Source organism: Marmota monax, unplaced genomic scaffold (assembly GCF_021218885.2).
Source record: "Marmota monax isolate L192 unplaced genomic scaffold, Marmota_monax_Labrador192_F-V1.1 WCK01_AAM20220418_F8-fsc00097, whole genome shotgun sequence".
NCBI lineage: Eukaryota > Metazoa > Chordata > Mammalia > Rodentia > Sciuridae > Marmota > Marmota monax.
Window position 1 is genome coordinate 2,783,886 of NW_026694162.1, and position 14,112 is coordinate 2,797,997.

Genomic DNA, 14,112 nt, shown 5'->3' on the forward strand with positions numbered 1-14,112 from the left:
TCTGTGATTATTCATACTGAGACTAAGCCACCATTTAGTTTGAATTCTCAACCAAGAAATGTTTTTGTTGTTTTGTTTTTTGATACCAAGGCTTAAACCCAGGGATACTTAAACATTATGCCATATCCCCAGTGCTTTACATTTTTCATTCTAAGATAGGGTCTCCCTAAATTGCTTAGGGCCTCACTAAGTTGCCCTAAGCAACTTAGTGGAGGGCCGGCTTTGAACTTGCGATTTACAGCAACCTTATATATGTTAATGGCTATAGAGTACTTCTTAGGGTGAACATTAATAAAAACTTGGAGTAAGTCAGGTATAGTGGTTTGGAGGAACATTGGAACCTGAGGCAGGAAGATCCAAGTTTCAGGGTAGCTTGGACAACCTAGCAAGATCCTCACTAAGGGCTGGCTTTGAACTTGCGATCCTCCTGTCTCAGCTTCCTGAGCCACTGGGAAGAAATGTATTATTAAGTATATTAATTACATAAACAGGAGGAGAAATATTTATAAAAACAGTGATGAGCAAACTATTTCCATAGTATCTATTAATTTAAAAGAATTTATAATACTTGAAAAGCTAATTACAAGTAATTTTTATTTATTCACTTTAAAAATAGAGAAGTCAGATGAATTCTAATTTATACTATAGGTATGTAGACAGACACATAGATTTATTTGAAAAACAAACTTTAGTCTTTTTTATAATATGAGAATAAAGGATAAAACTAAATTTTTTGGGGGGGGTATCGGGAACTGAACCCAGGGTTTGTGCATGCTAGGAAAGCACTGTACCACTGTGTTCCACTCTATCCCTATTATTTTTATTTTAAGACAGGATCTTGCTAAGTTGTCCAAGCTACCCTGAAACTTGGATTCTCCCGCCTCAGGTTCCAACATTCCTCCAAGCAACTGTACCTGACTTACTCCAAATGTTTATTAATGTTCACCCTAAGAAATACTCTATAGACATTAAAATATATGAGGCTGCTCTAGATTTGTTTATATTAAAAGTTTTTAAAAATATTAAGCAATAATAAGCAACATGCCAATAAGCATGTTTGCTGGTATAAAAGTATAATTTTTTGGTAAATGCAAAATGAATTTTCTAGGATATATATAAAACTGGGAAGGACTAAGATTGGGAGAGGGAGGCTCAATTAACATTTTATACTTCCCTATAATGTTTCAATTTTTACCATAAAAATAAAATTTATGTAAAATGTCCTTACAAAATTTTTTACAACTTAAAAGATTCTTTAAATTAGACTTATAACTAATATAGGTAGTAATCAATTATCTAAACCAAATGATAAAAATGAGGAATCTTTTCCCATTTTATTAAATAGTATATATTCAATTACATAGTTAAAAAATTAGAAACACTCTAAATGCTTTACTTACAATCCGCCTTCTAGGAAATTACAAACATTTTCATCTCTCTTAGATACCAAATGGAAAGTCTCCCGGATGATTTGCTGTTGTGTATCTTCACTCTGAGAAAGAATAAGTCATATACATTAGGATTGAGTTTATAGGTTTAACAAAATCTTTAGAATTTTTAAAAATAAAATACAGCAATATTGGAGTGAGAATTCCATCTAAGAGAAGTCCTTGGAAAAATGACTTGAGTTATACTTTACAGAAGCAAAACCCAACTTTTTTTGATGAAAAAAGAAAAACAAAAAACTACCAGTATAGTAAAAGTAGCTTATTTCTAAATTTCAAAAACTAACAAGAATAACAAATAAATTAGAAATACTAGCCAAAGCAAAATAGATATCAACTAGCCAAAGCCCACCGTTTTACAAATGAGTAAAATGAAGAAGTAAACAGAGATGTTAGAATTAATTCATGTAGCCAATCTATATTTGAATGAAAAAATAATGCACAAGTTTGGAGATAGACTGAGGTAAGAGTTCATCCACTTTACTTATCTTTATATAACCATAAGCTAAAACCAAGAATTGGGTTAATTAAATATTTATTAAACTCAACCAAGTAATTCACATTCCAGTTTAAAAAAAAAATCAGCTTCCCAACACTGCGAGAACTAAGCAAAATTACCTCAACATGCATCATAAAAAAAAAGTGTAACACTATGTACAAAAAGAGCATAAAAATATGACAATATCCAATGTTGAGAAAGATGTGGAGGCAAACTCTCATCCCACATATGTGAAAGTAATGAGTACAATCACTTAGGAAGTTTATTTACAAGCATTTATTTTTGCTCCTCGATACTATTCTACACCATATGAAACCCGTGGTTTTGAAAGTCACAAACACTTAAATATCGGTAATTACATATATCTAACAAATTCTTTTTTATTGATTTTTTTAATATATTGACAGTGGAATGCATTACAATTCTTATTACACATATAGAGCACAATTTTTCATATCTCTGGTGAATATACATAAAGTATATTCACACCAATTTGTGTCTTCATACATGATAATGATGTTCATCACATTCCACCATCATTTCTAACCCCCTGCCTCCTCCCTTCTCCTCCCACCCCACTGCCTTATCTAGAGTTCATCTATTCCTCCCATGCTCCCCCTTCCTACCCAACAAAGAATCAGTCTCCTTATATCAGATAAAACATTTGGCATTTGTTTTCCTGGGATTGGTTAACTTCACTTAGCATTATCTTCTCCAGCGCCATCTATTTACCTGGAAATGCCATGATTTTATTCTTTTTCATTGCTGAATAATATTCCATTGTGTATATATACCACGTTTTTTTTTAATCCATTCACCTACTGAAGGACATCTAGGTTGGTTCCACAGTTTAGCTATTGTGAATTGTTCTTCTATAAAGATTGATGTGGCTGTGTCCGGGCAATATGCTGTTTTTAAATCCTTTGGGTATAGACCAAGGAGAGGGATAGCTGGGTCAAATGGTGGTTCCATTCCCAGTTTTCCAAGGAATCTCTATACTGCTATCTATATTGGCTGCACCAATTTGCAGTCCCACCAGCAATGTATGAGTGTGCGTTTTCCCTCACATCCTTGCTAACACTTATTGTTGTTTGTCTTCATAACAGCTGCCATTCAAATTGGAGTGAGATGAAATTTTAGAATAGTTTTGATTTGCATTTCTCTAATTGCTAGAGATGTTGAACATTTTTCATATATTTGTTGATGGATTGTATATCCTCTTCTGAGAAGTGTCTGTTCGGGTCCTTTGCTCCTTTATTGATTGGGTTACTTGTTTTTTTGGTGGTTAGCTTTTTGAGTTCTTTATATACACTAGAGACGAGTGCTCTGATGTATGAGGGGTAAAAATTTGCTCCCAAGATGTAAGCTCTCTATTCACCTCACGGATTGTTTCTTTTGCTGAGAAGAAACTTTTTAGTTTGAGTCCACCCCATTTATTGATACTTGATTTTAAGTCTCGCACTATAGGAGTCTTATTAAGGAAATTGGGGCCTAATCTGACATGATGAAGATTAGGCCTACTTTTTGCTGATGATATGATTCTATACTTAGAAGACCCAAAAAGTTCCATCAGAAAACTTCTACAACTAGTAAATGAATTCAGCAAAGTAGCAGGATATAAAATCAACACCCATAAATCAAAGACATTTCTGCACATCAGTGACAAATCCTCTGACAGGGAAATGAGGAAAGCTACCACATTTACAATAACCACCCCCCCCCAAAAAAAAAACTGGGAATCAAAACAAAAGAGGTGAAAGATCTATACAATGAAAACTATAGAACTCTAAAGAAAGAAATCAAAGAAGACCTTAAAAGATGGAAAGATCTACCTTGCTCTTGGATAGGCAGAATTAATATTATCAAAATGACCATGTTTCCAAAAGCACTATGCAGATTTAAGGCAATTCTGATCAAAATCCCAATGGCATTCCACATAGAGGTAGAAAAAGTAATCATGAAATTCATCTGGAAAAATAAGAGACCCAGAATAGCTAAAGCAGTCCTTAGCAGAAGGAGTGAAACAGGTGGCATCAGTATACTAGACCTTAAACTATACTATAGAGCAACAGTAACAAAAACAGCATGATATTGGCACCAACTAGACTGGTAGACCAATGATACAGAAGAGAGGACACTGAGACTAATGCACAAAATTATAATTATCTTATATTAGACAAAGGTGCTAAAAACATGCATTAGAGAAAAGATAGCCTCTTCAACAAATGGTGCTGGGAAAACTGGTAATCCATATACAACAAAATGAAATTAAACCTCTCTCACCATGCACAAAACTCTAATAAATTCTTAACCCATGCACCAGGAGATACATAGACTATTAATAAAAGCAATGTTTGTAACAACAAAAAAAAAAGCTGAAAACAATTCAAACGTCCACCATTTGCAGAACAGATAAATAATGACATAATAAGATCTTATAAATTATCTCCTTATATATGAATGATTCTTAAAAACTTAATATGGTAAAGAAAGTTTTAATCCTCCATGACAAAATACCACAGACTGGATGGCTTATATAACAATATTTATATTCTTACAAGATTCAGGAAGCTATCAGTCTAAGACCAAGGTGCCAGCATGCTCATTTGTAGAGCAGTGCTCTTCTGCTATCCTATAATTGACCACTTTCTCACTGTGTCCTCACATAGCAAGGAGAATAGAAAAAGCAAGCTCTCCAGTACTACTTCTTATAAGGGAACTAATGCCACAAAGAGGGTCCCACATCATGATCTCAGTTAATCTAATCATTTAAGGAAAAGTCCATTTCTGACTACCATTACTTCAGGGTTGGAACTCCAACATTGTGGGCAGACACAATTTAGTCTACAGCAGAACAGAAAAGCAAATACCAGAACAATAAACCATCCCACTAATATAAAATTCAAAATTAAGCAAAACTAAACAATATGTTATTTTAAAAATATACATAGACTAGAGGTGATAAAAACAAATTATAAAGTAAAATTAAAGGAATGAATAACACATATTAAAGGATTAGTTTCACAAAAATTATATTCTCCAACCATAATTCAAATAGGTGAAAAAAATCAAACTACTTTCCAGATAAACTGGAAAGCAAGAAGTAAAACTATCTCTTTTAAGAGATAATAAGATTTTATCCCCCCAAAGCCGTATAGATTAAAAAGAAAAAATTGACAGAGCTAATAAGCAAATTCAGCAAGTGAAAAGATACAAAATAAACACATAAGAAACCATTAGCAATAAAACCTAAAAAAAATTAAAAAGCAAATCCCATTCATATTCGTGATACTGTCCAAGAAAATCCAATAAAAATAAAAACACAATACTCAGGAATATATTTAATCAAAGATGTACAAGATTTGTACACTGAAAACTAGAAAACAATGCTGAAAGATACCCATTCATTTTATAAGACTAACTTAACACTCATACCAAATCAGACAATGAGAAATGAATCATAGTACAATCTCATTTTCAAACATAAACAGAATTTATTTTAAGGGATTTAAATATTTTATTAAAATAGCACATAGCAACAACATTCCTTTTTGATCATTTCAAATATATACCTATTGCTCTAGCACGTGTGAGGGCCCTGGGTTTAATTCTCAGCTCCACATAAAGATAAATAAATAAAATAAAAAATAATTTTTAATACACTATTGGACTGGGATTGTAGCTCAGTGGCACAGCACTTGTCTAGCACTAGGTTCCATTCCTCAGTACCACATAAAAATAAATAAAATAAAGGTACTGTGTTCATCTACTTAAAAAAATATATACTATTGAGATACACACATTTAAGTATAGGAAATAAAGTAAGAGCCACAGTTTCTGAATCTTGTTAAATCAGATGTAATAGGACAAATTGATATTCAGGTTTCAATAACATAGAAGAACACATCATTGCTGAGTTATCAACAGTCAAGGCAAAATGAAATAAAAAGTAAAGCATGATATCTATCTACTCATGAACATACACTAGTTTCATGTACAGTTTGAGCTATATTTGTCTCCCATCCTCTGTAACCCCTAATAGGGTATTTCAGTAGACTTTCTTTAGCATTCTAGAGAATGAAGTCTCTTCTACTTATTGTCTTCCTTCAGTAATTCCAGGTTATTATGGGCAGTGAATCTGCATTTACTAACTTCTGTATACTTAAAGCTGATGGAGCATTCCAGTAAACAAAGCATGGTTCACCTTCAGTAATACACAATGATCCAACAACATCCCCAGTGGAAATCAAGAATAGACAGACATTCCCAAAGTTTTCAAAAGAAAACTTTTTTTTTATTGGTTGTTCAAAACATTACAAAGCTCTTGACATATCATATTTCATACATTGATTCAAGTGGGTTATGAACTCCCATTTTTACCCCAAATACAGATTGCAGAATCACATCGGTTACACATCCACATTTTTACATAATGCCATATTAGTAACTGTTGTATTCTGCTACCTTTCCTATCCTCTACTATCCCCACTCCCCTCCCCTCCCATCTTCTCTCTCTACTCCATCTGCTGTAATTTAATTCTCTCCCTTGTTTTTTTTTCCCTTCCCCTCACAACCTCTTATATGTAATTTTGTATAACAATGAGGGTCTCCTTCCATTTCCATGCAATTTCCCTTCTCTCTCCCTTTCCCCCCCACCTCATGTCTCTGTTTAATGTTAATCTTTTCCTCATGCTCTTCCTCCCTACTCTGTTCTTAACTTTTTTGAGATCACTTGCTGGCCACCATTGACCGCCCACCGTTTGCCTATTTGCCCGGCGCCTTTTGCCTGCCCATCACCCATTTCCCGATGTCCACCTGCTGATAGCCGGACAACTGCCTGCTGACCACCTGCAGTTCACCCACTGCCTGCTGCCTACTGCTGCCTGGAAATCCATTGTCAGGGTACTCACAGGTTTGGTTACATGTGGCTACCACCATCTTAGGACACCAGCCAGGGCCTGGGATGAGAGTCGAGGGCCAAGTGACCTGCAGGTTTGCTTCCACCACTGCGATCATATCAGGGTGCAGCAGCCTCTGTCTGGGGACACTAGTTAGGGCCTGGAGATATAATGTCAGGGTATCTAGAGGTCTGGTTGCACCTGAGGTCTTTCTGCTGGGTGTGCTAGTGGCCGCCATCTAGCTGCCTCTTTGCAGTGTTGTACCTTTGTGTAAGCACATCCCTGGTGGTTTCTCTCCGAGCTGAAACAGCATTGAGATCTTGGGAGTGCAACAAGTAAGAGCCTGGGCAATCTGGAGCCCAGATCAGATTACAGCTGGGTCTGCATGGGCAAGTCTGGGCCTGGAAAACCTGTGCAAAGCCAGAGACCAAGGGCAGTTCCCTGGGCGGAGAACAGGTTGGAGAAACTGGGCTCTCTCCAGCTCAGTGAGTCCTGAAGTGCGGGGACAGAAGAGGCCAGCTATAATAGGTGGAAAGACTGGAAAAGGGTGTGAGGGCATCTTGCTATTGGTTCACCCAGCCAATCGTCCAGCACCCACTGGACTAGAGCTATCATCAAACTTCAGACAACCCCACCTTATCAGCAGAGAAAGGAAACGGAAAAAATTTCTGAAAGCCAATGAAAGCAATCGATGAATTTTCCATAGAGACCACCCCCACATCTCACAGATAAGTGAGATAAATTTTCCATAGAGACCACCCCCACATCTCACAGATAAGTGAGATAAAAAATATATACAGATATAAAAAATATATATCTGTATATAAAAAATTATATATTTTTTATATCTGTATATATTTTTTTATCTCACTTATCTGTCTCCCTGGATTCTCTTTCTCATTTCTCTCAAGCTAACGGCCAACCTCTATTAATTCCTCCCTTGCTCTTTCTATAATTTTTTAACTCTATCTTCTGTCCTTGTTCCTCATAAACATCACATCTTATACTACTTCTGTTCCTTTTTTTTTTCATCATTATAAACCCTTTTAGCAAACTTATCGTCAATATTGTAGACAATAATTGAACACATAATTTCTGTTTATTGTGACAAAACTGTAGATGCTTTAATAGGAGTTATGTGGTTTAAGATTGTATATTATTTGCATTGGGTGCTGTTAATACTGATCTCCCACTTAAAGATGAGGTACTGGAAGCATTCAGGGACACTATAAAACTACAGGGTAGAAACTGTAGGGCCTTAGATCCATACCACTAATGGGAAGACACACAAACAACATGACAAAACAAGGGAACAAAGTGCCTCAAACAAATTAACATGTTCCAACAATAAAACCCATAGACAACACAGTAGAATAAATGTCAGAGAAGGAGTTTAGAAGGTACATAGTTAAACTGATCTTTGAAATAAAGGATGGTATGAGAGAAAAAATACAGGAAGTGAAAGATCACTTCAATAAAGAGGCAGAGATTATAAAAAGAAAATTTTTTATTTTTATATTCTCAGCAAATAATGAACCAAATTAAAAACTCAATGGAAAGTGTCACCAACAGACTAGACCACTTGGAAGATAGAACCTCAGACGATAAAGACAAAATACACATTCTTGAAAATAAAGTTGAGCATACAGAAAAGATGGTAAGAAACCATGAGAAGAACTTCCAAGAAATAAGGGATAACATGAAAAGAGCAACTTCAAGATTTATCAGAACAGATGAAGGCATGGAGAAGGAAAATCAACTACAAGAGTTATAGGACTCAAAATGTACAAAATTACAGCAGACTCACATCTAGGCACATTATAATGAAAATGACTACCATGCAGAAAGGACAGAATTTTAGAGACCACAGAGAAAAAAATCAAATTACATATGGGGGAAACCAATTCAGAGTTCAGCTGATTTCTCAACCCAGACCCTCAACACCAGGAGGTCTTAGAATTATATCAAACACTGAAAGAAAATGGATACCAGCGGGAATTTAATATCCAGAAAAACTAAGTTTCAGGTTTGAAGATGAAATAAAAACTTTCCATGATAAACAAAAGTAAAAGGAATTCACAATTAGAAAGCTTACACTACAGAATATTCTCAGCAAATAATCCCTGAGGAGTAAATGAAAAAAACAATGAAACCAGCAAAGGGAGGAATTACACTAAAGGAAAAGTCAATCAAAGGAGAAACAGTCAAATTAAAACCAAAATAAACCAAAATGACCAGGAATACAAATCATATTTCAATAATAACCCTGAATGTTGATGTCTTAAACCCATCAATCAAAAGGCACAGACTGGCAGACTGGATTAAATTTTAAAAAACCCAACAATATGCTGTCTTCAAGAGACTCACCTCACAGGAAAAGACATCCACAGACTAAAGGTGAAAGGTTGAAAAAAATAATATCACTCACATGGACAGCGTAAACAAGTGGGGGTTTCCATCCTCATATCAGATAAAGTTAGTCAAAATGGATAAAGAAGGACATTTCATACTGTTTAAGGGAATTATACATCAACAAGACATAACAATCGTAAATATTTATGCCCAAACAATGGAGCATCTATATACATCAAACAAACCCTTCTTAATTTCAAGAATCAAATAGACCACAATATAACAATACTTGATGACTTTAACAGACCTGTCTCACCACTGGATAGATCTTCCATTCAAAAACCAAACAAAGAAAACTATAAAACTAAATAATGCAATCAATGGTTTAGACTTAATGGACCACATAATTTCATCCATCAATGATTAAATACACTTTCTTCTCAGGAGCACATGGATCCTTCTCTAAAATAGACCATATCTTATGCCACAAAGCAACTCTTAGCAAATACAAAAAATCAGAAATACTACCCTGTATTCTGTGAGACCATAAAGCAATGAAACTAGAAATCAATGATAAAAAAGAAAAAAATAGAAGCTACTCCAACAGCTGGAGACTAAATAACATGCTACTGAATGACAAATGGATAGCAGAAGAAACAAAACAATACTTAGAGCTAAATGAGAACACCAATACAACATATCAAAATCTTTGGGACCTATGAAAGCAATGTTAAGAGGAAAGTTCATTACATTGAGCTCATTCATTTTTAGAAAGTCAATGAATAAATGACCTGACAATACATCTCAAAGCCCTAGAAAAAGAATAAAAAATCAACACCCAAAGCAGTAGAAAACAGGAAATAATTAAAATCAGCATGAAATTGAAACAAAAGAAACAATTCAAAAAACTGGCACACACAAAAGTTTTTTTGAAAAAATAAATAAATAAAATAGAGAAACCCTTAGCTACACTAATGAAGAGAAAAAGAGAGAAAACTCAAATTACTAAAATTCATGAAGAAAAATGAAATATCACAATGGACACTACTGAAATACAGAAGATACTTAGAAACTATTTTGAAAATTTACACTCCAATAGAAAATCTCAAAGACACAAACAAATTTCTAGAGACCTGATCTACCCAAACTGAATCAGGAGGACATACACAATTTAAACGGATCAATTTCAAGCAATGAAAGAGAAGATGCCATCAGAAGCTTACCAACCAAGAAAAGCCCAGGACCAGATAGATTCTCAGCCAAGTTCTACAAGACCTTCAAAGAAGAATTAACGCCAGTACTCCTCAAATTATTCCATGATATAGAAAAGAAGGGAACCTTTCCAAACTCATTCTATGAGGCAAGTATCACCCTAATACCAAAACCAGACAAAGACACATCAAGGAAAGAAAACTTCAGACCAATATCCCTGATGAACACAGATGAGAAAATTCTCAATAAAATTCTGACAAATTGCATTCAAAAACACATTAAAAAGATGATGCACCATAATCAATGGGGTTCATATCACAGGGATGCAAGATTGGTTCAACATATGGAAATCAATAAATGTAATTTATTACATCAATAGACTTAAAGACAAGAATCATATGATCATCTCAATAGATGCACAAAAAAGCATTTGACAAAAATATAGCACCTCTTTATGTTCCAAACACTAGAAAAACTAGAGATAGTAGAAACTTATCTCAACATAGTAAAATCTATCTAGGTGCTAAGCCCACGGCCAACATCATTCTAAAAGGAGAAAAATTAAAAGCATCCCCCTAAAAACTGTTCAAGACCGTGATGTTCTCTTTCACCACTTCTATTCAACATTGTCCTTGAAACGCTAGCCAGAGCAATCAGACAGACCAAAGAAATTAAAGGGATATGAACAGGAAGAGAAGAATTCAAAACTATCAATATTTCCAGAGGACATGATTCTATACTTAGAAGATCTAAAAAATTCCACCAGAAAACTTCTAGAACTAATAAATGAGTTCAGCAAAGTAGCAGAATATAAAATCAATACCCATTAAATTAAATGCATTTCTATACTTCAGCAATGAATCCACAGTAAGAGAAATTAGGAAACCCACCCTATTCACAAAACTCTCAAAAAATTAAAAAAAAAACAACAAAAAAAAAAAACTTGGCATCAACTTAACAAAAGAGATGAAAGATCTCTACAATGAACACTACAGAATACCAAAGAGAGAAAATGAAGAAGACCTTAGTTCAGAAAGATTTCCCATGCTCTTGGATAGGCAAAATTAATACTGTCAAAATGGCCACACTTCCTAAAGCTCTATACAGATTCAATGTGATTCCAATTAAAATCCCAATGTCATTCCTTATAGAAATAGAAAAAGCAATCATGAAATTCATTTGGAAAAATAAGAGACCCAGAATAGCCAAAGCAATCCTTGCAAGAAAAGTGAACCAGGAGGCATCACAATACCAGATCTTAAACTATACTATAGAGCAGTAGTAACAAAAACAGTATGGTACTGGCACCAAAACAGAGAGGTAGACCAATGGTACAGAAGAGAGAACTCAGAGGCTAACCCACAAAATTACAATTATCTTATATTAGACAAAGGTGCCAAAAACATACATTGGAGAAACATAGCCTCTTCAACAAATGGTGCTGGGAAAACTGGAATCCATATATAGCAAACTGAAATTAAACCTTTATCTCTCACCCTGCACAAAAAATCATCTCAAAGTGGATCAAAGACTTAGGCACTAGAACAGAGACCCTGCACCTAACAAGAAGAAAAAGTAGGCCCAAATCTTCACATGTCAGCTTAAGACTGGCTTCCTCAACAAGACTCCTAAAATACAAGAAGTAAAATCAAAAATCAATAAATGGGATGAATTCAAACTAAAAAGCTTCTTCTCAGCAAAGGAAACAATAACATGAAAAGACAGCCTACAGAATGGAGAAAATCTTTACCACATGAATATCATATACAGCACTAATCTCCAGTATATATAAAGAACTAAAAAACTTAACCCCAATAAAATAAAATAACCCAATCAATAAATGGGCTAAGGAACTGAACAGACACTTCTCAGAAGAAATATAATCAATCAACGAACATAAAAAGTTCATTTACAGAAATGCAAATCAAAGCTACTCTAAGATTTCATCTCAATCCAGTCGGAATGGCAATTATCAAGAATACAAGCAATAATAAGTGTTGGCGAGAACAGGAGGGAAAAGGTACACTCATGCATTGCTTGTGGGACTGCAAACTGGTGCAACCACTCTGGAAAGCAGTATGGAGATTCCTCAGAAAACATGGAATGAAATCACCATTTGACCCAGTTATTCCACTCCTCAGTTTATACCCGAAGGACTTAAAATCAGCATACTTCAGTGACACAGCTATATCAATGTGTATAGCAGCTCAATTCACAATAGCTAAACTATGGAACCAACCTAGATGCCCTTCAACAGAAGAATGGACAAAGAAAATGTGGTACACAAAATGAAATATTACTCAGCATTAAAGAATGAAATTATGGCATTTGCAGGTAAATGGATGCAGCTGGAGAATATCACACTAAGCAAAATAAGCCAAACCCCCAAAAAACAAAGGTTTAATGTTTTCTCTGATTAGCAGATGATGCAGATGTGGGTTGGGTAGGGAACAATGAAGGAACTTTGGATTGTGAAGAGGGGAGTGAGGGGAGAGAAGGGAGTGTGGAAATGGGAAAGACGGTGGAATGAGATGGACATTATTATATGTTTCCACTACCAGTGCGACTCTGCACCATGTACAGCCAGAGGAAGGAGAAGTTGTGCTCCATTTATGTATAAAGTGTCAAAATGCATTCTACTTTCATGTATAAATAGTTAGAATGAATGAAAATGAAAATGAAAGAAAAAAGAAACCTTTTCAACTCTATAGGTTATGAATTCATAGCATAAATTAGACAAAAGTATAAGAAAAGAGGGAAGACTATGGGGTACACAAAGCATATATTATTTTAAAGAGCTAAAACTGTCTATTGTAAGAAGAAAATGAAATAAAGTAGTTGAAATATGTTAAACACTTTGTAAAAGTAAAGTTTTGCAAGTTCTAAATACAAGGTAGTTTGGGAGAAAAATTCAGTACAGTCCCTGACCTTGGACACACACCTGAAAATCAACTACATCTTCTCCTCCTCCTTCTGTGGACATCTTTCTCAGGAGAGATTATCTATAATTCAAGCCGATATCTTGAAATTCTGTCCCTGATATTCTGTCCTCTAGGGGGCAGTGACCAGGAATCTGACAGTATAGATAATACAAGAGAAATGGCCCTTAGGGGCACTAAGTGTAATGTCCAGGCAGTTCTGAAAATCCAGGACATTTCCTGGCTTTCAAGGTGCCCAGTGTTCTCCCTGTATATTTTCTAGCACCCATACATCAGAGCTAACAGTCTCCAAAGCATAGGAGACAGAGCCTAGAAACCAACCCCAATAATCAAACACAATTCATTTTTTAAAATGTGCATAAAGTATTACTAAAGTGAGTTGATTCTATCAATGCCAAGTTGATTTAATATTATAAAACTGATCAATGTAAATCTCTGTATTAACAGAATATTAATAGTAGGATTACACATAAATTTGGTTTATTCATGCAAAGAATAATACACTGTATTAAAAATGATTATAACTGAACCTAATATGCCAAAAGTCAATCTCAAAAACTAATGAACACAATTTTTAAAAAAAATTAAGTTCCAAAAGAATATATACACCGTGACTATCTTTGTAAAGTTCAATAAGATGCAAAACAATAATTGTTTAAGAACAAAAAAAATTGGGGCTGGAGTTGTGGCTCAGCGGTAGAGTGCTCGTCTAGCATGTGCAAGGCCCTGGGTTCGATCCTCAGCACCACATAAAAATAAAATAAAGG

The 14,112-nt window shown here is 34.8% G+C and overlaps 1 protein-coding gene across 5 annotated transcripts in view; it reads right to left on the reverse strand.

Moving 5' to 3' along the window:
* Ap3s1 (adaptor related protein complex 3 subunit sigma 1) overlaps positions 1-14,112 on the reverse strand; it is an 89,321-nt gene that overhangs the window by 61,416 nt on the left and 13,793 nt on the right. For all 5 annotated transcript variants that reach the window (XM_046465816.2, XM_058585979.1, XM_046465815.2 and 2 more), the window contains exon 2: positions 1,401-1,492. In XM_046465816.2, coding sequence (XP_046321772.1) covers positions 1,401-1,492 — 92 coding nt within the window. The remainder of the gene's footprint in view (positions 1-1,400; positions 1,493-14,112) is intronic.